General features: G+C 46.4%; 1 protein-coding gene across 28 annotated transcripts in view; it reads right to left on the bottom strand.

Moving 5' to 3' along the window:
* Positions 1–25,098, bottom strand: part of LOC110500735 (actin-binding LIM protein 2) — a 138,756-nt gene that overhangs the window by 28,413 nt on the left and 85,245 nt on the right. For 5 of the 28 annotated variants that reach the window (XM_090214866.1, XM_090214871.1, XM_090214865.1 and 2 more), the window contains exons 3-13: positions 23,544–23,727; positions 21,835–21,947; positions 21,534–21,660; positions 18,774–18,867; positions 14,168–14,255; positions 13,027–13,085; positions 10,966–11,043; positions 10,493–10,636; positions 9,572–9,689; positions 7,614–7,694; positions 1,259–1,360 (exon numbers count right to left, since the gene is read on the bottom strand). In XM_090214866.1, coding sequence (XP_090070992.1) covers positions 1,259–1,360; positions 7,614–7,694; positions 9,572–9,689; positions 10,493–10,636; positions 10,966–11,043; positions 13,027–13,085; positions 14,168–14,255; positions 18,774–18,867; positions 21,534–21,660; positions 21,835–21,947; positions 23,544–23,727 — 1,188 coding nt within the window. Of the gene's footprint in view, positions 1–1,258; positions 1,361–7,613; positions 7,778–8,714; positions 9,042–9,379; positions 9,690–10,492; positions 10,637–10,965; positions 11,044–11,673; positions 11,716–13,026; positions 13,086–14,167; positions 14,256–18,773; positions 18,868–21,533; positions 21,661–21,834; positions 21,948–23,543; positions 23,728–25,098 lie in introns of those variants that run through there. The other 23 variants (XM_036958217.2, XM_090214859.1, XM_036958216.2 and 20 more) reach the window with 13 other exon arrangements.

Below are 25,098 nucleotides of genomic sequence, written 5' to 3'. Positions count from 1 at the left end.
TAAAGTAGTCAATATCTTCTTCTACTACTTCTATGAGCTGGGAAACAAACTGAAAGGGTGTAGTAGGATATTTATAGAAGTGATTTGAAAAATCTTTCAAAAACTTCCAATAGAAGTAGTTGATTTTAGCCGCATTTTTTGAAAACACACAAATACACAGTAACTAAATATTTATATAAGAAAAGTTAAATGTATTTGCATAATAAGAGGATATGAGGATGTTGATACCATGTCTGTGTTAGTGGGTGAGATTCTAATAAATGTCTATTAACCTGTGAAACTGAAGACACATTCAGCATTCAGATTTAGACATACCTCAACATATAGTATATAATAGAGCACAACATACCTCAACATATAGTTTTTAGTAGATCACAACATACCTCAACATATAGTATATAATAGAGCACAACATACCTCAACATATAGTATATAATAGATCACAACATACCTCAACATATAGTATATAATAGATCACAACATACCTCAACATATAGTATATAATAGATCACAACATACCTCAACATATAGTATATAATAGATCACAACATACCTCAACATATAGTATATAATAGATCACAACATACCTCAACATATAGTATATAATAGATCACAACATACCTCAACATATAGTATATAATAGATCACAACATACCTCAACATATAGTATATAATAGATCACAACATACCTCAACATATAGTATATAATAGAGCACAACATACCTCAACATATAGTATATAATAGATCACAACATACCTCAACATATAGTATATAATAGAGCACAACATACCTCAACATATAGTATATAATAGATCACAACATAGGAGGAAGAAAGAGGAAAGGGAGAAAGAGAGAATCAGAGAGAAACATACATTTAGAAAGAGAGAGGGAAAGGAGACGGATAGATTGAGGGACAGTGAGACGGATAGATTGGGGGATAGTGAGACAGACAGATTGGGGGACAGTGAGATGGATAGATTGAGGGACAGTGAGACAGACAGATTGAGGGACAGTGAGACAGGTAAGTCCGGAAGAAACCATTTGACAGGGATACAGACACTAACACAGGAAGACAGGGATAACAGAGAAGGGTCTCCCCCAGACATCAGATATATCTACTTAGATCTGTTACCTAGACAGACCTGGACAGAGACAGCAAACAGATGGCGTGGTCCAATAAAGAGAGAGGTTGTTTTGGGGGGGGGTCAAGGGTCATGGATTCTAAGGCGAGAGGTCGAAGTGAAACAGCAAACCTACCTGGTACGTGGAAATGCCTGGGAGTTGCCACATAGGTGAAGGAGGGAGATTTGCCATCGGAATACGTGGACAAACTGGGGGTACTCCGACCACTTTCACTACCTCCAATGGGGAAAGGATGGGGAGGGACGGGACGGGGGGGGGGGGGGGGGGGGGGGGGAGAGAAAGAGTCGTGGACAAAAGAGGGGGGGCAAGGAATTATGCTGTTATGCTTATTTGTCAAAGCTTTAATTATGAAGCTGATCTACCATTATATAACTAACTGACTTGATTACCCAGCAGCCATTAGTGTTGGACCATGAGTTTTTCTGGACCTGTTATGCAGACCAGGAAAACCTCCCGGCTCTTGTTATTGGTAAAGACTCATATCCATACCATAAATCATGACTGTAGCATGACTTAATCATGACTATAGCATTATTGTAGCTTATGAAAATCTTAAAAAGGCAGAGTGCTCTAAAATAAAATGTAGTTGGCTAGCTATAGGCTTTACAGGTAACAGCAATGCATTGTGGACATGAACACATGTTGAAAACGTAAAACGGTTTTACTTCCAACTGAAAGTAAGTGTGATTATGTGATTGCCACAGTCCATCAGAACGCATTGTGTCACACGGGCTGGGTGATTAAGTCACTAGCCCCTTATAGGCCAAAACTAATAAACATCCACATAAGAGAACTTAGAGAAACAGAGGATGAGGGGAAAGAAAGACAAGAAAGAGGAGGAGGAAAAGAGGAGAGAAATTGTTATTTTCCTGAGCACACACACACTTCACTGGTCTTTGTGGGAGGAGCAAAGCAGTTGGGATGCAGGAGGATGATGTCACTCTGACACACACACACACACACACACACACACACACACACAGTGGCGTTAGTGCAGAGCAGCTCCTCCACACATCTGGAGCTGAGGCAGGACTCTGAGCCCGGGGGAGAGGTGAGGGAGGGGGGTACTGGGGGTTCGAGGGATGACCCTCAGCAAGGTCATACAGACACTCAGCTTATCTCCGAATAAGCATTTCACAAGTGGTAGCAATCCACTATTCAGGAAGTAATCATGTAATGTTGATACAGTTGTCTTTGCATCATTCGCATAAATTCAAGGAGTGGAATTTCTTTCGGTCATTGCACTCGCTTTCTCTCTTCTGCTGTCTCTACCTCACTACCTCCTTCACTCTCTCTCACATCATCCATTAGTAGTGTTGAAACCAAGCATCTAACAATAATCCACAATTATCAAATTACAGCACCACCACCACTTCACCACTCCTCCCTTCCATTCCCTCATTCCTCTCTTCTGTTTCATCTTCGTCCGCTGGGAACTGTACGTTCCATCTCTCCGCCTTTTCATGGGAAAACCACCAAACCCTGGGCAGCGTGCTCTGATCCACAGTACTAACGCTCAGCTGTCTATCTCTCTCCCTCTGTTTCCCCCTCCTTCTCAAGGCTCTTTCCCCCCTCCGTCTTTATCAGCCCAAAAGTGACCCTCTTCCAACCCGTATGCAACCGTATTACTTTAGCTCTTTCACCCTCCTTTACCCTCTCCCTCTTCCTAACGCATTGAGGCTAGATATTATCAGCCCAAAAAACAGAGACATCCCTCCAGTTATCTCCAGACCAGAGATATCCCTCCAGTTATCTCCAGACCAAAGATATCCCTCCAGTTATCTCCAAACCAGAGATATCCCTCCAGTTATCTCCAAACCAGAGATATCCCTCCAGTTATCTCCAAACCAGAGATATCCCTCCAGTTATCTCCAAACCAGAGATATCCCTCCAGTTATCTCCAAACCAGATATACCCCTCCAGTTATCTCCAAACCAGAGATATCCCTCCAGTTATCTCCAAACCAAAGATATCCCTCCAGTTATCTCCAAACCAGAGATATCCCTCCAGTTATCTCCAATGTCCTTAAGAGTCCCAAGCTCTAAAAGTCCTGGGGAACAAGCCAGCCCATCACTGGGAAACGTATCATGGTGTGTCTTCAGTGATAAAACTCCAGGACCAGTAAAAAGAGCTAATGGGTATCTGAGGAGGTCTCTGTGGTTTGGCTTTGTCTGCTGAGGCTTTAGAGGAGCATGAAGCTCTGCTGAGGCTTTAGAGGAGCATGTAGCTAAGTCCTACTGAGGCTTTAGAGGAGCATGAAGTTAAGTCCCGCTGAGGCTTTAGAGGAGCATGAAGCTAAGTCCTGCTGAGGCTTTAGAGGAGCATGTAGCTAAGTCCTGCTGAGGCTTTAGAGGAGCATGAAGCTAAGTCCCGCTGAGGCTTTAGAGGAGCATGAAGCTAAGTCCTGCTGAGGCTTTAGAGGAGCATGTAGCTAAGTCCCGCTGAGGCTTTAGAGGAGCATGTAGCTAAGTCCTGCTGAGGCTTTAGAGGAGCATGTAGCTCAGTCCTGCTGAGGCTTTAGAGGAGCATGAAGCTAAGTCCTGCTGAGGCTTTAGAGGAGCATGCAGCTAAGTCCTACTGAGGCTTTAGAGGAGCATGAAGCTAAGTCCTACTGAGGCTTTAGAGGAGCATGTGGCTAAGTCCTACTGAGGCTTTAGAGGAGCATGAAGCTAAGTCCTACTGAGGCTTTAGAGGAGCATGAAGCTAAGTCCTGCTGAGGCTTTAGAGGAGCATGCAGCTAAGTCCTACTGAGGCTTTAGAGGAGCATGTAGCTAAGCCCGCTGAGGCTTTAGAGGAGCATGTAGCTAAGTCCTGCTGAGTCTTTAGAGGAGCATGAAGCTAAGTCCTGCTGAGGCTTTAGAGGAGCATGAAGCTAAGTCCTGCTGAGGCTTTAGAGGAGCATGTAGCTAAGCCCGCTGAGGCTTTAGAGGAGCATGTAGCTAAGTCCTACTGAGGCTTTAGAGGAGCATGTAGCTAAGTCCCGCTGAGGCTTTAGAGGAGCATGTAGCTAAGTCTTGCTGAGGCTTTAGAGGAGCATGTAGCTAAGCCCGCTGAGGCTTTAGAGGAGCATGAAGCTAAGCCCGCTGAGGCTTTAGAGGAGCATGAAGCTAAGTCCTGCTGAGGCTTTAGAGGAGCATGTAGCTAAGTCCTACTGAGTCTTTAGAGGAGCATGTAGCTAAGCCCGCTGAGGCTTTAGAGGAGCATGTAGCTAAGTCCTGCTGAGGCTTTAGAGGAGCATGTAGCTAAGTCCTGCTGAGGCTTTAGAGGAGCATGTAGCTAAGTCCTGCTGAGGCTTTAGAGGAGCATGTAGCTAAGTCCTGCTGAGGCTTTAGAGGAGCATGTAGCTAAGTCCTGCTGAGGCTTTAGAGGAGCATGTAGCTAAGTCCTGCTGAGGCTTTAGAGGAGCATGTAGCTAAGTCCTGCTGAGGCTTTAGAGGAGCATGTAGCTAAGTCCTGCTGAGGCTTTAGAGGAGCATGTAGCTCAGTCCTGCTGAGGCTTTAGAGGAGCATGTAGCTAAGTCCTGCTGAGGCTTTAGAGGAGCATGTAGCTAAGTCCTGCTGAGGCTTTAGAGGAGCATGTAGCTAAGTCCTACTGAGGCTTTAGAGGAGCATGTGGCTAAGTCCTGCTGAGGCTTTAGAGGAGCATGAAGCTAAGTCCTGCTGAGGCTTTAGAGGAGCATGAAGTTAAGTCCCGCTGAGGCTTTAGAGGAGCATGTAGCTAAGTCCTGCTGAGGCTTTAGAGGAGCATGTAGCTCAGTCCTGCTGAGGCTTTAGAGGAGCATGAAGCTAAGTCCCGCTGAGGCTTTAGAGGAGCATGAAGCTAAGTCCCGCTGAGGCTTTAGAGGAGCATGAAGCTAAGTCCTGCTGAGGCTTTAGAGGAGCATGTAGCTAAGTCCTACTGAGGCTTTAGAGGAGCATGAAGCTAAGTCCCGCTGAGGCTTTAGAGGAGCATGAAGCTCAGTCCTGCTGAGGCTTTAGAGGAGCATGTAGCTAAGTCCTGCTGAGGCTTTAGAGGAGCATGTAGCTAAGTCCTGCTGAGGCTTTAGAGGAGCATGAAGCTAAGCCCGCTGAGGCTTTAGAGGAGCATGAAGCTAAGCCCGCTGAGGCTTTAGAGGAGCATGTAGCTAAGTCCTACTGAGGCTTTAGAGGAGCATGTAGCTAAGTCCTACTGAGGCTTTAGAGGAGCATGTAGCTAAGTCCTACTGAGGCTTTAGAGGAGCATGTAGCTAAGTCCTGCTGAGGCTTTAGAGGAGCATGTAGCTAAGTCCTGCTGAGGCTTTAGAGGAGCATGTAGCTAAGTCCTACTGAGGCTTTAGAGGAGCATGAAGTTAAGTCCCGCTGAGGCTTTAGAGGAGCATGAAGCTAAGTCCTGCTGAGGCTTTAGAGGAGCATGTAGCTAAGTCCTGCTGAGGCTTTAGAGGAGCATGAAGCTAAGTCCCGCTGAGGCTTTAGAGGAGCATGAAGCTAAGTCCTGCTGAGGCTTTAGAGGAGCATGTAGCTAAGTCCCGCTGAGGCTTTAGAGGAGCATGTGGCTAAGTCCTTCTGAGGCTTTAGAGGAGCATGAAGCTAAGTCCTGCTGAGGCTTTAGAGGAGCATGAAGTTAAGTCCCGCTGAGGCTTTAGAGGAGCATGTAGCTAAGTCCTGCTGAGGCTTTAGAGGAGCATGTAGCTCAGTCCTGCTGAGGCTTTAGAGGAGCATGAAGCTAAGTCCCGCTGAGGCTTTAGAGGAGCATGTAGCTAAGTCCTGCTGAGGCTTTAGAGGAGCATGTAGCTAAGTCCTGCTGAGGCTTTAGAGGAGCATGAAGCTAAGCCCGCTGAGGCTTTAGAGGAGCATGAAGCTAAGCCCGCTGAGGCTTTAGAGGAGCATGTAGCTAAGTCCTACTGAGGCTTTAGAGGAGCATGTAGCTAAGTCCTACTGAGGCTTTAGAGGAGCATGTAGCTAAGTCCTACTGAGGCTTTAGAGGAGCATGTAGCTAAGTCCTACTGAGGCTTTAGAGGAGCATGTAGCTAAGTCCTGCTGAGGCTTTAGAGGAGCATGAAGCTAAGTCCTACTGAGGCTTTAGAGGAGCATGAAGCTAAGCCACAGGGAGGCTTTAGAGGAGCATGAAGCTAAGTCCTGCTGAGGCTTTAGAGGAGCATGTAGCTAAGTCCTGCTGAGGCTTTAGAGGAGCATGTAGCTAAGTCCTGCTGAGGCTTTAGAGGAGCATGTAGCTAAGTCCTGCTGAGGCTTTAGAGGAGCATGAAGCTAAGTCCTGCTGAGGCTTTAGAGGAGCATGAAGCTAAGTCCTGCTGAGGCTTTAGAGGAGCATGTAGCTAAGTCCTGCTGAGGCTTTAGAGGAGCATGAAGCTAAGCCCGCTGAGGCTTTAGAGGAGCATGTGGCTAAGTCCTGCTGAGGCTTTAGAGGAGCATGCAGCTAAGTCCTGCTGAGGCTTTAGAGGAGCATGAAGTTAAGCGATCCCTTTTTCTGATCTCCTTTCTGAGGGAAACTGCACGTTTTCATACCTACTCCTGCACATGTGTACTTGTCAAGGTTTCATACCTACTCCTGCACATGTGTACTTGTCAAGGTTTCATACCTACTCCTGCACATGTGTACTTGTCAAGGTTTCATACCTACTCCTGCACATGTGTACTTGTCAAGGTTTCATACCTACTCCTGCACATGTGTACTTGTCAAGGTTTCATACCTACTCCTGCACATGTGTACTTGTCAAGGTTTCATACCTACTCCTGCACATGTGTACTTGTCAAGGTTTCATACCTACTCCTGCACACGTGTACTTGTCAAGGTTTCGGTCGAGTCTAATATTTTGGTCAAATACATTTATTCACAGATATCTTGTGTGACTTGTCATGTGGTTCCAACCTTGACCTCAGACCAACATATTTTACTATTATAATGTAGACGCCTCCACCCATACCCCCCCTGTCAGCAACCCTCCCACAATCATGAAACCAGCCACCTGCACTTTCACCCACTCACTCCATACACAACCACCACCTGACACCAAAGGTTTAAAGACCCGAAAAACACGGAATAACAACATGAACCTTTAAGGAAATGCTTGGTTCCCAAAATAACAACAACAACATTAAGACTAACAAGTAATCCATGTTAAGTCAAGGGCAAGCCAACAGTTCCGGTTACAAGTACAACACTTACATCCCACCAAACATAGAAAGTCATCCACCACCTTCTCCACAAATATCAATATGTCAAGGATAACTGAAATACATACAAGTAATATCAAACATATCCACAATTACAGTAGGTTCCCATGCACAACAACAAGACTAAGACAACCTGAAGACAAAAAGAGAAACAACTTCCACAGACAATAGAAAGGGCAAGCAGAAACAGACTTAACGGGTCCCAACACACAACCTTGATGCACACCAAGAAAACCCAGCAGTACACTGGGAGAAAGAGACACAGAGAGATAGAGACCAGGGGGATCTGGTGCGTTACCGTGACCGTGAGGAGGTAAATTGAGATGCAGGGACGTCTTAGGTTGAGATTCAGGTGGTAGTAGGGGGTCCTGTTTGAGGCCTAGGGGGTTGAGGGAGGGGCAGAGGGGGATGAGGGGGAGAAGGGGGAGAGGAAGCACAGGGAGGTGGTTTGACACGTCACACCTGTGTGGGGAGGGGAATCCTCGTCTAGATTGAACGAGGTAATATTACACCCTACTTGTGTGCAGAAAAAAATAGTGAAACTCTGAAGGGGGTTGGTGGGGGTGCTGACATTAAACCACAAGTTTGATGTAGGACAAAAATAGAATGCTCACGATGTCACTGTGACAACTGTCTACAGACATGTCGATAGACGCAGTATAAACCAGCCTTCAGTCTTGAACTCTTTGGTTGTTTACTACACTACCGTACTCACTCTGTTTAGCACATGGCCTCAGGTGAATCCTTAAAGAGATGGGTGTGGCTAAAGGCTTAAGAGGGTGTGAACGATGCCGAATGTGTGTAGACAAAGAAGAGCTCTCCAGTATGTGTACCAAAACATTCAAGTTACAAGTTTATCCATTTTCAAAGCATGATTACTTTCCCATTGTTCCTCAACTGTAGTGTATGATGTACCATTTAGTAGCTATGAGTCTCTACTTGTTTTTTTTTTTTTTTTTGTAACTTAAAAAAAAAACACAATTTCAAATTTTGCAACAAAAGACCGAATTGATATAGATTAGGAACATAGACATAGATTAGGAACAAATTAATTTAATTAAATATAACTGATCTCCTTATATTAACTGTAACTCCGTAAAATCTTTGAAATTGTTTATATTTTTGTTCAGTGTATGTAAAACTGTTATTTCAAACCAACGCAGCAGAAACCATGCAGAAACACAGCACACAGGTCACAGGTCATAGGTCATAAAAGAGTAATTATGGGACTCATTGTGCTGCCGTTTGTTTTACTATTGATTAGTTGAATGTTTGTACACAGCCGAGGATGGAGGACATGCAGTATTATCAGAGCAATGGAACGGATGTACTCTAAAGGACACTGCACTCCATACCAGCGGACCCCTGGGTCCAGGGCAGCGTGCTAGGGACTAGCTACCTCTGAAGTAGGGCACATAGTTGTGCTGCTGGAGCACGGCCAGGGTGGTAGGGTTAAGGGGCAGAGGAGAGTTTCTGCCTCCAGGAGAGACTCTGCCACCAGGAGACATATTACCAGGCTGTGTCAACGGCCCAGGCACCTGCAGCCCCCCAGGGAACTTGGGGGGTAGACCCCTTGAGTAGTCCATGGGGAGGCAGGAGGAGTCCCTAGCCAAGGAGGAGAGGTACTTAGGCCCCCCTGTGTAGGCTGAGGGGTGGGGGAGGGAGCTGGAGTCAAGGGCCTGGCCATATCTATTACCCATTGCTTTACTGGCCATATAAAGATCCCCTGTAGGAGAAAATGGTTGAGGAGAAGGACAAGATGTTTTTTTAGGGCACAGAGGACACTGCCAATAGTATTGTCCCCCACCCAATAGTAGATAAATCCTGTTCTTTACACATTCTGTGGTAATGCCATGTTATGTGATGGTACCACCTCATTCAAAGAGCCGAAAGGAATGAGGTTTCATAAAATGTCGGAACAGGAAATTCAGTGAAGAAAAAAAATAACAGAATCTTCAAATAAACATGTGTTCTCTAAAGTGATAGAATTAACCAATCAAGATGACACCTAAATCAGGTTGCACTTTTTGGAATATGACCCAACATGGTAAAAATGACATCATGCACTATATGCAAATGCTGCATATTATTGACTACATTTGTAGATATGCATATCATTATAATAACGTATGATATTCATAATAGCTAAATACTTTTACTATACATTAACTATCATATACCGCATTTTACTGTGTTTTTTATTTTTTTTTTTAACTATTGCTAGCTGACGGGTGAGGGAGGAGGGGGGGTACCTACCCGGCCTGCTGTAGTTCTGGGGGGAGCGAGAAGGGGTGTACCCTCCATACTTCCCCAGGGAGCTGTTGGAGCTGGGGCTGGAGGGCCTCCTCTGACGAGGAGACTTCTCTCCGTCACCCTGGAAACAAGGAAGGCAAGTGATGTCATAGTGGTGTCATAGGGATGCCATACAAAGAGGGAAACTGATGTCATGGATAGAGACAAATCCTTAACACAGAACGTTCACTCAGTCTTTAATCACAGTGTATGGCGCGAGGGAGAGGAGGAAAAGAGAGGGAGAGAGAGAGATATATATATATATATTTATATGTATATATATATATATATATATATATATATATATAGAGAGAGAGAGAGAGAGAGAGAGAGAGAGAAAGAGATATATATATTTATATGTATATATATATATATATATATATATATATATAGAGAGAGAGAGAGAGAGAGAGAGAGAGAGAGAGAGAGAGAGAGAGGGAGAGAGAGAGAGAGAGAGAGAGAGAGAGAGAGAGAGAGAAAGAGATATATATATATATATGTTTATATGTATATATATATATATATATATATATATAGAGAGAGAGAGAGAGAGAGAGAGAGACAGAGAGAGAGAGATATATATATATATATTTATATGTATATATATATATATATATATATATATAGAGAGAGAGAGAGAGAGAGAGAGAAAGATATATATATATATATATATACAGAGAGAGAGAGAGAGAGAGAGAGAGAGACAGAGAGAGAGATATATATATATATATATATATATATTTATATGTATATATATATATAGAGAGAGAGAAATATAGAGAGATAGAGAGAGAGAAATATAGAGAGAGAAAGAGAGCGAGAAAGAGAGAGAGAGCGAGAAAGAGAGAGAAGGCAGCTCCCTTGTTCCCTTCCTTGTCTCCTTACCTCTCCGTAGTGCCGTTCCTCTGAGGGGTAGCTGACGTAGGGACTGTAGGAGAGCATGTCTGGCCGGTCGATGTTGTAGATCGCCTTGATCTTTGGCAGAGCAGCAAGGTCTTTGTAGTCCAGCATCTCATCTCCTAGTTTGGCCTGGGACACAGAGGAAACACATCAAATCAGTCTTTTAAATATCAACCACTTTGATCAATGGTATAGCACAGTTGAAATACTGTAGTCAAATTAGCACAGTGGACAACCCTGGTCCAGGAGACCTACAGGATGATGGGCTTTTGCTCCAGACCATCACTAACCCACGTGAGTCAACCAATCAACTATTCATCATATGTAGTTGAATCAGGTGTTTTAATGCTGGGTTTGAACAAAACCCTGCACACAGTCACTGTTGCTCTTCTGGACCAGTGTTTGTGATCTCTGTTGTCCTGTGACTCCCTCTAGTGGCAAGGTGAGGTGGTGCTCACATAGATGACCCTGTTCGGAGAGCCAGACGCACTGGAGGCTGGGACAGAGGTGATGCTCTCAGAGGAAGTCCTGCTCACCTGGAAGACAGACAACAAGGAGTTAACTCTACTCATGATCAGAAAGGAGTGAGAGAGAGGTAGACATGGAGAGAAAGAGAGAGACATGTAATCACTCTTGAATTGAAAACTTACGCTTCACATTTCGACTCTCAACAAGTTTCTCGAACCAATGCCACTAACCTGAGGATAACTATGAGCCTTTGTTTACAAATAGCAGTGTGACAACAGAAGTAAACAACAGCCTCCTCTAGTCAGCACGCAGCATCATTCACGGTGACAGCGGTGGTGACCTAAACAGTCACACATTCTGTGACTGGGACGCCAGACAGACACAGTAGAGTTGTTCATTAGTGAAGCTCAGGTGGGTTAAAGTGATCCACGTCAACCATCTATTCAGGCGTTAGAGTTAGGCATGGGGCTAATTCCATTTCAACTTAATTCATCCCCTGAATTGAAATGGAATGGATCCAAACCCTGGTTATTAACATTCTACTACTGTCGGTCACTGTTTGGGTTGGATCACATGATCAGCCCAAGGGTAATGTGGGCGTGGCTAGCTACTGAGTGTAAAGCCTGTCAAGCGTCATGGGGTCAACCCCATGCAGAGGGTGCAGGTGAGGGGGTCTGGGCTGAACATGCATCACAAACCTGCTGCTCAGGGACGTCATTGACCTGTATCCGGACCTGCTTCTGGGAACGACAGGTGTATTACATTGGGGAAGGGGAGAGAGCACTGATCTGGGACCAGGGCTTACTAACTTACTGCACAGTAAGTGAAATTATTAGGTGCCCTTTGTTCAGGTAATCAAGATCAACACAGTCCCAGTCAACACACTCCCAGTCAACACACTCCCAGTCAACACAGCCCCAGTTAACACAGTCCCAGTCAACACAGTCCTAGTTAACACAGCCCCAGTCAACACAGTCCCAGTCAACACAGTCCCAGTCAACACAGCCCCAGTCAACACAGTTCCAGTTAACACAGTCCCAGTCAACACACTCCCAGTCAACACAGTCCCAGTTAACATAGTCCCAGTCAACACACTCCCAGTCAACACAGGCCCAGTCAACATAGTCCCAGTCAACACACTCCCAGTCAACACAGCCCCAGTTAACACAGTGCCAGTCAACACAGTCCCAGTCAACACAGTCCCAGTTAACACAGCCCCAGTCAACACAGTCCCAGTCAACACAGTCCCAGTCAACACAGTTCCAGTTAACACAGTCCCAGTCAACACACTCCCAGTCAACACAGCCCCAGTTAACACAGTCCCAGTTAACACAGTCCCAGTCAACACAGTCCCAGTCAACACAGTCCCAGTTAACACAGCCCCTGTCAACACAGTCCCAGTCAACAGGGTCAGTTAACCCAGTTAACACAGTCCCAGTTAACACAGTCCCAGTTAACACATACCCAGTCAACACAGTCCCAGTCAACACAGTCCCAGTTAACCCAGTCAACACAGGCCCAGTCAACACAGTCCCAGTTAACACAGTCCCAGTCAACACAGTCCCAGTCAACACAGTCCCAGTCAACACAGTCCCAGTCAACACAGACCCAGTTAACACAGTCCCAGTCAACACAGTCCCAGTCAACACAGTCCCATCTCTAATGGGACAGAATAGAAGTTGACATACAAAATGATGTGAGGTTTAAACATTATCCTGTAATGAGTATGACTTCTCATTCAATACTGTAACACAGCCTTAGTTCAACTGTAGAGCTGCTTTAGAGTAATTTCTTGTGGACAGATGCATGTAACATTAAAATGGTAGTAGTGTCTGTCGACAAACTGTTGAGATGCGAAACCTTTTCATCACTGATCTTTTGGACACATCACAATTTTGCAAGCGCTCGCATCTTATGAATTTCAGAAGGGGAGGGGACATTTTGCCCATAGACTTGACTGAAACTGGCTGAGAGTTTCTGTTTAGAGGGATGGAGACTTCACTAGTCCCGGTAGTCTATTTTCAAACATGTCTCGGGGAGAGAGAACTCACCTTACTCTTCTCCTCCTGTCTGGCTGCCTGTCTGCAAGGAGGATGCCAGATGGAGTTACCTGACAGACAGGAAAGGAGGGGAGAGAAAGAGAAAGAGAGGGAGAGAAGGAGAAAGAGAAAGAGAGAGAGAATGAGAAGGGAGAGAGAAAGGGAGAAACAGAGAGAGCGAGAGAGAGAAAGAAAGAGAAGGGAGAGAGAAAGGGAGGGAGAAAGAGAGAGAAGAGAGGGAGGAGAGAGAGAGAAATACAATGAAATACATCCATTTCAAATGTGATATACTGTACAAAGCATAGTCTTTCCCCAGAGAAGCGGTTGTTCCTGACAGAGCATCATGAGTTTGGCAGACGAGAGATCCAAAATACGCCAGTGACTCATCAGACTGTCCTATCCCCAGTTGTCTCCCTGTCACTGTGACATATGCTAATACCAGCCCAAGTCTAAGGAAGCTAATTCCAGAAGTAAATCTGTCAGATAGCATACTGCAGGGAGAGAGAGACAGCATTTTTGTAAATCACAGACTGGGGACAAACTTACAGCAACAGTGCTCCGGGAACAATACATAAGAAACGAGGTGACTCACAAGGCTGATGTTGCGTGAGGTGATACATTCACTAACACTGTAATCCAATTCATTAGCATTGGCCAGATGTTCTGTAGCTCTATGCCTTTATGGCATCTGGGCTTTTAGTGAGATAGGTTTCTGTGCTGATGGAAGGCTGTTGGTGCTTATCTGAGTAAAAAGAGAGAGAGAGAGAGAGAGAGAGAGAGAGAGAGAGAGAGAGAGAGAGCAGGAGAGAGAGAGCAGGAGAGAGAGAGCAGGAGAGAGAGAGAGGAGAGAGAGAGAGAGAGAGAGCGCGCGAAAGAGAGAGAGAGCAGGAGAGAGAGAGAGAGAGAGAGAGAGAGAGAAAGAGAGAGAGAGCAGGAGAGAGAGAGAGAGAGAGAGAGCGCGAAAGAGAGAGCGAAAGAGTGAAAGCGAAAGAGCGAGAGAGACAGACAGAGACAGACAGAGAGACAGACAAAGACAGACAGAGACAGACAGGCAGACAGAGAGACAGACAGAGAGACAGATAGGCAGACAGAGAGGGAGGGAAAGAGATGGGGAGAAGGTGAGAGAGACAGAGGAAAAGAGTGGTTGGTTTACCTTGCAGGTACATCTCCTCTCCCTCTCCAAACATCTGCTCACACCTGGCACAGCGGGCACATGACGGGTGGTAGTGTTTCTCCCCAGCCTGGTACAGACAAGAGGTCAGAGGTCACACAAAGGTTAAAAAGGTCTTCACTGACATCGAAACAAGAGGTTACAACCTAGGAAATCGACAGTGAGAGAAATGACTGACAAATGGTGGCAGAAATAAGACAACCCACAGCAGGTTTACAAACACTTTACAAGCGGTATCCTACAACCAGGCAAAACAACATACGAAGTCTAAAGCACTTCTAGAGGCCTCGTGTGGATGTGTTATTGGTTAGTAGGCTGCTGATGCGGCTGGTTTAACCATTACCTAGAGTAATATTCTGTAAGCTTCTCCAATTAAAATCACTAATTGAAGTGGAGACGGATGAAGCTCAAAACAAAGTGCAGTTATCCAACATCGCCACGAGGGGGTGCTGTGGTACGGGCCACAGTACTGCAGGTCGGCTACGGGATCACTAAGAATGTCTACAGTTATGGCCATCCAAACCTTTATGAGACTAATCATGACGTCTAGAAGATGACATGACACCAATGTTGACGTTGTCGATGTTTATTGTAGATCTGAACGCTGTCTATGTGCTCTTACGTATGTCTTCACACTGACCTGCTAAAGGATGGAATATCAGTTATTCCTGAGGCTGTGATGAATTCCACAGAGCTGTTGGAGGTGGTAGAAATGGCCTGTTTATAATGAGCTGGTGTCATGGTGTGGATGGCACTCTTTCTCTCTCTCTCTCTTTCTCTCTTTCTCTCTCTTTCTCTCTCTCTCCTGCCTACATATATGTGTCTCTCTCTCTCTATATACATATACAACATTGTTATTGCAAACAAAATTACATTATCTCTCTCGTGCTTTGTTGGTTTAATGTAGACTCCTTAGCGTGTTCCCTCGGGGAATAGATTTTTACATTCTAGTCATTTAGCAGACGCCCTTATCCAGAGTGACTTAAAGGAGGTGACTTACATTAGTGACTCACAGTATTGACTTACAGTAGTGAGTACATGTATTTTCATACTTTTCCCATACTGGTCCCCTGCGGGATTCAAACCCACAACCCTAGAGCTGCAAGTTCTACCAACTGAGCTACACGGGACTATAGGGAGAACATTTTCCCTTGAACACTGACCTCGGGTCAGTTTAGCATTTCTCCTACCAATGGTTAAGGTTAAGATGGGGGGAAAGGGAAGCTGATCCTGTCTCATGATAATATCAAGAAATAGCCTATATTTCCTGGATAACATGATGAGAGGAAGAGAGGGGGGGTGGAGGGTGAGAGAGAGGAAGGTAGAAAGAGAGAGAGGAAGGTCCCTTTGAAACACCACTGCACTGCTGATCTGGAGCGATAACAGGCTGGAATGGGATTATTATTGAAACAAGGAAAGTACGACAGAGGAGAGGACAGAAGTGTTTTCTATCACAACGGACGGAAAACATCCTACAATCATGAGGAGGCATGGGTTGCCATGTTTGGGGTGTTTGATACCGTTGTGTTTTGGGTTACTGATATTACAGTGGTGCAAGTGGGGGGGTTGGGGGTCGGGGGGGTGGCAACCAGACGTTGAACTGTTAGAGAGACGAGAGGGCAGTTAAGGATTCAGACTGCAATTCTCTCTCCAAGTCTCTCTCTTACTCACTCTCTCTCTCCCTCTCCAAGTCTCCCTCTTACTCCCTCTCTCTCTCCAATTCTCCCTCCCTTCCTCTCTCTATCCCTCTCACTCTCCTTTTCTCTCTCTATCCCTCCCTTCCTCTCTCTATCCATCTCTATCCTTCTCACTCTCCCTCCCTTCATCTCTCTATCCATGTCTATCCCTCTCACTCTCCCTCCCTTCCTCTCTCTATCCATCTCTATCCCTCTCACTCTCCCTCCCTTCATCTCTCTATCCATCTCCCTCCCTCCCTTGCTCTCTCTATCCATCTCCCTCCCTCCCTTCCTCTCTCTATCCATCTCTATCCCTCTCGCTCTCCCTCCCTTCATCTCTCTATCCATCTCCCTCCCTTCCTCTCTCTATCCATCTCTATCCATCTCCCTCCCTCCCTTCCTCTCTCTATCCATCTCTATCCCTCTCACTCTCTCTCCCTTCATCTCTCTATCCATCTCCCTCCCTCCCTTCCTCTCTCTATCCATCTCTATCGCTCTTGCTCTTCTCTCCCCCACAGTTTTAGGAGTAGGCTGAGAGGCAGGGGAGGTGATCCATTTAGTCTCAGAATGGATTTTGGTGAGAGAGGCAGAGTAGAGCAACGAGGCTGACACACACACACACACACACACACACACACACACACACACACACACACACACACACACACACACACACACCGGCACACACAGAGAACACTCACATCAGTTGAACAGAGTGGTTGGATGCACGGAGCCCAGCTGGTAATACATTGTCTCTCTCTCTCTGTCCTGTCTTCAAACCAGCCAACCATACACAGATCCATAAAAACCTCCTCTTCCTCTTCCTTCCTCTTCCTGAACCCTACTGTGACCCTGTGCCACCTCTCTAGTGTAAACACCACATTCACTGGGGCATTCTGAGCACTATATATGTAGAAGACAGTGTACAGAACAAGGCCATTTCGATAACTCAATGCAGACAGAAACTTACTTCCAAGTGTTGAACTCGTTTGACAGGAGCCATTTGATCCATATGTTGTTGCAGACCATTCAGACCACTTAACCACAACCCTCAAACCATCCAGTTCAAGCCTCACCAAGGCCCCTCTGTTGACGTGTCCCTCTGCGGTTCCATTCCTTGATCAATCCTAAATGCCATGACATTTAAGTGCAGGCAGGAATCCTAGGCAAGGCTCCACACAGTCCACAGTGCAGGACAGGACAGGACAGGTGACAGACTGGTGGCTGTGACCCTCCTAACTAAACCCAGTGTTGGACTGTAATGTACTGTGACTTGATCTGCATGGGTTCTAAAGGCCAATAGATAGCAGAGCCCTATCATAGCTCTCTAGGTTAGAAGCTGACTATCTCTGTCTGCTGACACTGTTTTGAATTGTGGTTCATGTGTGTTAATACAAGAGTGGGGATTAGGGCGTAGCATGCACACCTAAACTGCCTTGAGGAAGCCACATTGACCCTCTGCGATGAAATCACACATTGTTGTACAGCACACACACAGAGACACACACACAGACACATACACAGAGACACACACACAGACACAGTGCCTTTCAGTTGTGACTGACTGATTGAGGCTGGCAGGCCGCAGGCTACCAACGTGACCCTGTAGGACCTAGAAGCATGTAGCTGAAATAACATATAAACCGGATGAGTTGTATCATGGTGTGATGATGTCATGCTATGATGAAAGAGACAAACATGCTCATTACATTTCCTATGAGTCTTATGTTTCCACCTGAGGGGGAGGGAGAGAGAGAGAGAGAGAGAGAGAGAGCGAAAGAGAGCGAGAGAGCGAGAGAGGGCGAGAGAGAGGGAGCGAAAGAGAGCGAGAGCGAGAGAGAGTGAGAGAGAGCGAGAGCGAGAATGTGAAAGAGAGCGAGAGAGAGAGCGAGAGAGAGAGCGAGAGAGAGCGAGAGAGAGAGAGAGAGAGAGAGAGAGAGAGAGCAAGATAGAGAGAGAGAGCGAGAGAGAGGGAGCGAAAGAGAGCGAGAGAGAGAGAGCGAGAGCGAGTGAGTGATAGAGAGCGAGCGAGAGAGAGAGTGAGATCGCGAGTGAGCAAAAGAGAGTGAGAGCGAGCGAGAGACAGCGAGTAAGAGAGAGCGAGAGCGAGAGCGAGAGAGAGAGAGGGTGAGAGAGAGGGAGCAAAAGAGAGCGCGAGAGAGAGCGAGAGAGAGTGAGAGAGAGAGAGAGAGGGCGAGAGAGAGGGAGCGAAAGAGAGCGAGAGAGAGAGCGAGAGCGAGTGAGAGAGAGAGCGAGAGAGCAAGCAAGATAGAGCGAGAGAGAGGGAGCGAAAGAGAGCGAGCGAGAGAGCGAGAGAGTGAGAGAGCGAGTGAGCAAAAGAGAGCGAGAGAGAGCGAGAGAGAGTGAGAGAGAGAGCGAGCAAGAGAGAGCGAGAGGGAGAGAGAGAGCGAGCGAAAGAGAGCGAGAGAGAGAGCGAGAGCGAGAGAACGAGAGCGAGAGAGCGAGAGAGAGAGAGAAAGCGAGAGAGAGACGGAGCAAGAGAGAGAGAGAGTGAGAGAGAGAGCGAGCAAGAGAGAGCGAGAGGGAGAGAGCGAGAGAGCGAGAGGGAGAGAGCGAGAGAGCGAGAGAGAGAGAGAAAGCGAGAGAGAGAGGGAGAGAGAGAGAGAAAAAGAGAGAAAAAGAGAGAGAAAAAGAGAGAGAAAAAGAGAGAGTCAGAGTGAAGGGGAGAGTGAAAGCCGACTGAACGCCACAAGTCAGATTGTAAAAGCATGTCAACAAAGATGGTTACTACTAATGTATACATCTAAGAGTGGCAAGACCATGGGGACCTTTTGTTGTGTGAATCTGAAAATGTTTCCACTTTGAAGATATAGCTCTGCCTCATATACCTCAATCATCCATCACTCCATCCATAGACAGGAGTGACATTTGGGTGTTATAACGCGTCCTACCTCCAGTACTTTCCCAGTGATGTACTTCTTGCAGCTGTCACACTGGATGCCGTACATGGCATGGTAGTCCACCTCGCAGTAGGGGATCCCATCCCTAGTACAACACACACACGCCAGAGATCACAGGCAGCTTTCAATACATACTCTGTGACATTCTGACATCTCTGACAGGTGATATCAGAGAAAGAGAGACAGTGACACGACCAGTTTCAAAATGTCCAAAATTATTTTCACCTCTGAGTTACCTGGTTACAGGTGAGTGATGTGAACTGAGTTACCTGGTTACAGGTGAGCGATGTGATCTGAGTTACCTGGTTACAGGTGAGTGATGTGATCTGAGTTACCTGGTTACAGGTGAGTGATGTGATCTGAGTTACCTGGTTACAGGTGAGTGATGTGATCTGAGTTACCTGGTTACAGGTGAGTGATGTGATCTGAGTTACCTGGTTACAGGTGAGTGATGTGATCTGAGTTACCTGGTTACAGGTGAGTGATGTGATCTGAGTTACCTGGTTACAGGTAAGTGATGTGATCTGAGTTACCTGGTTACAGGTGAGTAATGTGATCTGAGTTATCTGGTTACAGGTGAGTGATGTGATCTGAATTGTCTGGTTACAGGTGAGTGATGTGATCTGAGTTATCTGGTTACAGGTGAGTAATGTGATCTGAGTTATCTGGTTACAGGTGAGTGATGTGATCTGAATTGTCTGGTTACAGGTGAGTGATGTGATCTGAGTTATCTGGTTACAGGTTAGTGATGTGATCTGAGTTACCTGGTTACAGGTGAGTGATGTGATCTGAGTTATCTGGTTACAGGTGAGTGATGTGATCTGGGTTACCTGGTTACAAGTGAGTGATGTGACGTGAGTTAACTGGTTACAGGTGAGTGATGTGATCTGAGTTACCTGGTTACAGGTGAATGATGTGATCTGAGTTATCTGGTTACATGTGAGTGATGTGATCTGAGTTATCTGGTTACAGGTGAGTGATGTGATCAGAATTATCTGGTTACAGGTGAGTGATGTGATCTGAGTTACCTGGTTACAGGTGAGTGATGTGATCTGAGTTACCTGGTTACAGGTGAGTGATGTGATCTGAGTTACCTGGTTACAGGTGAGCGATGTGATCTGAGTTACCTGGTTACAGGTGAGCGATGTGATCTGAGTTACCTGGTTACAGGTGAGTGATGTGATCTGAGTTACCTGGTTACAGGTGAGTGATGTGATCTGAGTTACCTGGTTACAGGTGAGATATGTGATCGGAGTTATCTGGTTACAGGTGAGTGATGTGATCTGAGATATCTGGTTACAGGTGAGTGATGTGATCTGAGTTATCTGGTTACAGGTGAGTGATGTGATCTGAGTTACCTGGTTACAGGTGAGTGATGTGATCTGAGTTATCTGGTTACAGGTGAGTGATGTGATCTGGGTTACCTGGTTACAGGTGAGTGATGTGACGTGAGTTATCTGGTTACAGGTGAGTGATGTGATCTGAGTTATCTGGTTACAGGTGAGTGATGTGATCTGAGTTACCTGGTTACAGGTGAGTGATGTGATCTGAGTTACCTGGTTACAGGTGAGTGATGTGATCTGAGTTACCTGGTTACAGGTGAGTGATGTGATCTGAGTTACCTGGTTACAGGTGAGTGATGTGATCTGAGTTACCTGGTTACAGGTGAGTGATGTGATCTGAGTTACCTGGTTACAGGTGAGTGATGTGATCTGAGTTACCTGGTTACAGGTGAGTGATGTGACGTGAGTTACCTGGTTACAGGTGAGTGATGTGATCTGAGTTATCTGCTTACAGGTGAGTGATGTGATCTGAGTTACCTGGTTACAGGTGAGTGATGTGATCTGAGTTACCTGGTTACAGGTGAGTGATGTGATCTGAGTTACCTGGTTACAGGTGAGTGATGTGATCGGAGTTATCTGGTTACAGGTGAGTGATGTGATCTGAGTTATCTGGTTACAGGTGAGTGATGTGATCTGAATTGTCTGGTTACAGGTGAGTGATGTGATCTGAGTTACCTGGTTCCAGGTGAGTGATGTGATCTGAGTTACCTGGTTCCAGGTGAGTGATGTGATCTGAGTTACCTGGTTACAGGTGAGTGATGTGATCTGAGTTACCTGGTTACAGGTGAGTGATGTGATCTGAGTTACCTGGTTCCAGGTGAGTGATGTGATCTGAGTTACCTGGTTACAGGTGAGTGATGTGATCTGAGTTACCTGGTTACAGGTGAGTGATGTGATCGGAGTTATCTGGTTACAGGTGAGTGATGTGATTCCTTCAAAGAAAACAGAAACCTGAACACTACACTTGCTAGTATCACTTTTTAATTCAAGCTGACGCGTCGGCCTCTTGTGGTGTTGTGGTGTTGAGGAGTTGTGGTGTTGAGGAGGTGTTGAGGTGTTGAGGTGTTGAGGTGTTGAGGAGTTGTGGTGTTGAGGAGGTGTTGAGGAGGTGTTGAGGTGTTGTGGTGTTGAGGTGTTGAGGTGGTGTTGAGGAGGTGTTGAGGAGGTGTTGAGGTGTTGAGGTGTTGAGGAGTTGTGGTGTTGAGGTGTTGAGGAGGTGTTGAGGTGTTGTGGTGTTGAGGTGTTGAGGTGGTGTTGAGGAGGTGTTGCGGTGTTGAGGTGTTGAGGTGGTGTTGAGGAGGTGTTGAGGAGGTGTTGAGGTGTTGAGGTGGTGTTGAGGAGGTGTTGAGGAGGTGTTGAGGTGTTGTGGTGTTGAGGTGTTGAGGTGTTAAGGCTATGAGAGACTCACTTGCTGATGTACTCGGCGTTGAGCACCTTGTTGCACACCTTACACTTGAAGCAGCCCAGGTGCCAGTGTTTATCCAGCGCTACCAGAGACTGCTCATTCTTAAACTCCTTCCCACAGCCACAGCAGTCTACAGGGAGAGAGGAGGGTGAGAGAGGGTGAGAGAGGAGGGGTGAGAGAGAGAGAGAAATAGAGAGATTTATCAGGATGTGAAGCAAGAGAAGGAGATGGACTGATATTATACTGGATAGAATGATGACGTGAGACAGAGAGACAGAACATGAGTGTATGTAGGGTAACTTACTGTGGACAGCCTGTATGGGAGCAGGGCTGTTGGCAGACTGGGGCTCTGTACAGTTTTGGCAGACACACTCTTTACCGTTAAATGTCACACGGTCACCGGCAGGGAACGGCTGTCTGTCAATCAACACGCAACACAAGACACTGTCAGTTCACAACAATGGACTAGTCATTATTAAACTCTGAGCATCTTTTACTGTCTGGGTGAGTAAGACTGCAGACGATGTCTGTGGCTGACATTTCCAGGGTAACATGTGAAGGGCGGTCAACCAACGTGATTCGACGTGCAACAATTTTTGGGGGGAACAACATTGACAAAGAAAATTAGTTCTGATGAAGGCCACTGACGAGGGCCTCTGACGAGGGCCACTGACGAGGACAACTGACGGACGAAGGCCACTGATGGACGAAGGCCACTGATGGACGAAGGCCACTGATGGACGAAGGCCACTGATGGACGAAGGCCACTGACGAAGACCTTTTCCGTTTCAACTAAATTATCACGCTATTAGATCATGTGAAATCTAGCACCGTGAACAAATAACCCCCACAATGACCATGCATAAATGTATCAATGCCTTTAGGTGAGCAGCACACACACACAGGCACAGATACACACACACACACACAAACACACACAGGCACAGATACACACACAGACACACACACACAAACATACACAGACGCGCACACACAGACACACACAGGCACAGATACACACACATACACACACACAAACACACACAGGCACAGATACACACACAGACACACACACACAAACATACACAGACGCGCACACACAGACACACACAGGCACAGATACACACACACACACACACACAAACACACACAGGCACAGATACACACACAGACACACACACACAAACATACACAGACGCACACACACAGACACACACAGGCACAGATACACACACAGACACACACACACACAAACATACACAGACGCACACACACAGACACACACAGACACGCCCAAACACACACAGACACACACAGACACTGTCTGTATCAATGTCTTTAGGTGAGCAGCATTAGGGAAGACTCCATCACCCCAAACTGTACTGCAGCACTGAGGATGAAGTATCTCACTACCAGACTGGCAGTGGATTCAGTAGAATAGAGCAGAGATGATTCCATATTGTCTTGGCTGATATTAGTGTGAAAGATGGGAGTTGTTATCATGCTATGTTTATCACCTGATGCTCTACGTAAGTCCCACTGGATCTGAAATGGTCACTGTCACAGCCAGGCTGCTCAGGTTCAAGAGTAGGGACAAACACACACGCACACACAGGCACAGATACACACACAGACACACACACAAAAACATACACAGACGCACACACACAGACACACACAGGCACAGATACACACACAGACAAACACACACACAGATGCACACACACAAACACACACAGACACACACAGGCACAGATACGCACACAGACACACACACACAAACACACACACAGACGCGCACACACACACACAAACACACACAGACGCACACACAAACACACAGAGACGCACACACAGGTGTGTGTGTGTGTAGGTGTGTGTGTGTGTGTATGTGTGTGTGTGTGTGTGTGTGTGTGTGTGTGTGTGTGTGTGTGTGTGTGTGTAGGTGTGTGTGTGTGTGTGTGTGTGTGTGTGTGTGTGTGTCTGTGTGTGTGTGTGTCCCTTCTTCCTTACTTGCAAGTGACGCAGACGAAGCAGCGTGGGTGGTAGGTCTTTCCCAGCGCTGACACCACCTCTCCCTCGATGAACTCCTCACAGCTGAAGCAGCGCGTGCCGTACATCCGCTGGTAGTCCAGGGTGCAGATGTACTCCCCCTGACGCACAAAGAACCCCCCCTGGGCCAGGTCAACGCCACACACTGCACGGGGGGGAGAGAGAGGAACACAATGAGACATCGAATCAAAGATAGCAGTGTGTTTTGTTGTTTTGCTGTATAAAAAAGAAAGATCACATTCTATAAATACTTCCAACAATTGAATGGGTTAACCAACATTTAGGTATGCAGTGCCTTCTTCACAATCAGCTGAAACGCCTGAGAGGGTGGTACAGATGGATAACTCTATCTGAAACGCCTGAGAGGGTGGTACAGATGGATAACTCTATCTGAAACGCCTGAGAGGGTGGTACAGATGGATAACTATATCTGAAATGCCTGAGAGGGTGGTACAGATGGATAACTCTATCTGAAACGCCTGAGAGGGTGGTACAGATGGATAACTCTATCTGAAACGCCTGAGAGGGTGGTACAGATGGATAACTGGAATCCACGAAGAGAGGTCCAAAGAAGAGGAATGGACACGGTTGATAACACCAGCACTATCTCACAGTCTGGAACAAGTGAGAGGAACAACTGTGATACCAAGAGCCTTTTCTACACGTTTTGTTTTCATTACCCACTGTGGCTGCCAGCAACATATCACTGAGACGCAGAGAGAGTGTGTGGTGTCTGCATCTCTCAGCATGTGTTTATGTGTGTGGGTGTCTGCATCTCTCAGCATGTGTTTATGTGTGTGGGGTGTCTGCATCTCTCAGCATGTGTTTATGTGTGTGGGGTGTCTGCATCTCTCAGCATGTGTTTATGTGTGTGGGGTGTCTGCATCTCTCAGCATGTGTTTATGTGTGTGGGGTGTCTGCATCTCTCAGCATGTGTTTATGTGTGTGGGGTGTCTGCATCTCTCAGCATGTGTTTATGTGTGTGGGGTGTCTGCATCTCTCAGCATGTGTTTATGTGTGTGGGGTGTCTGCATCTCTCAGCATGTGTTTATGTGTGTGGGGTGTCTGCATCTCTCAGCATGTGTTTATGTGTGTGGGTGTCTGCATCTCTCAGCATGTGTTTATGTGTGTGGGGTGTCTGCATCTCTCAGCATGTGTTTATGTGTGTGGGTGTCTGCATCTCTCAGCATGTGTTTATGTGTGTGGGGTGTCTGCATCTCTCAGCATGTGTTTATGTGTGTGGGTGTCTGCATCTCTCAGCATGTGTTTATGTGTGTGGGTGTCTGCATCTCTCAGCATGTGTTTATGTGTGGGGTGTCTGCATCTCTCAGCATGTGTTTATGTGTGGGGTGTCTGCATCTCTCAGCATGTGTTTATGTGTGTGGGGTGTCTGCATCTCTCAGCATGTGTTTATGTGTGTGGGTGTCTGCATCTCTCAGCATGTGTTTATGTGTGTGGGGTGTCTGCATCTCTCAGCATGTGTTTATGTGTGTGGGGTGTCTGCATCTCTCAGCAT

The sequence above is a fragment of the Oncorhynchus mykiss genome, chromosome 21, assembly GCF_057628025.1.
Source record: "Oncorhynchus mykiss isolate SJ-2025 chromosome 21, ASM5762802v1, whole genome shotgun sequence".
Lineage (NCBI taxonomy): Eukaryota > Metazoa > Chordata > Actinopteri > Salmoniformes > Salmonidae > Oncorhynchus > Oncorhynchus mykiss.
This window is presented reverse-complemented; position numbering and strand designations above follow the sequence as displayed.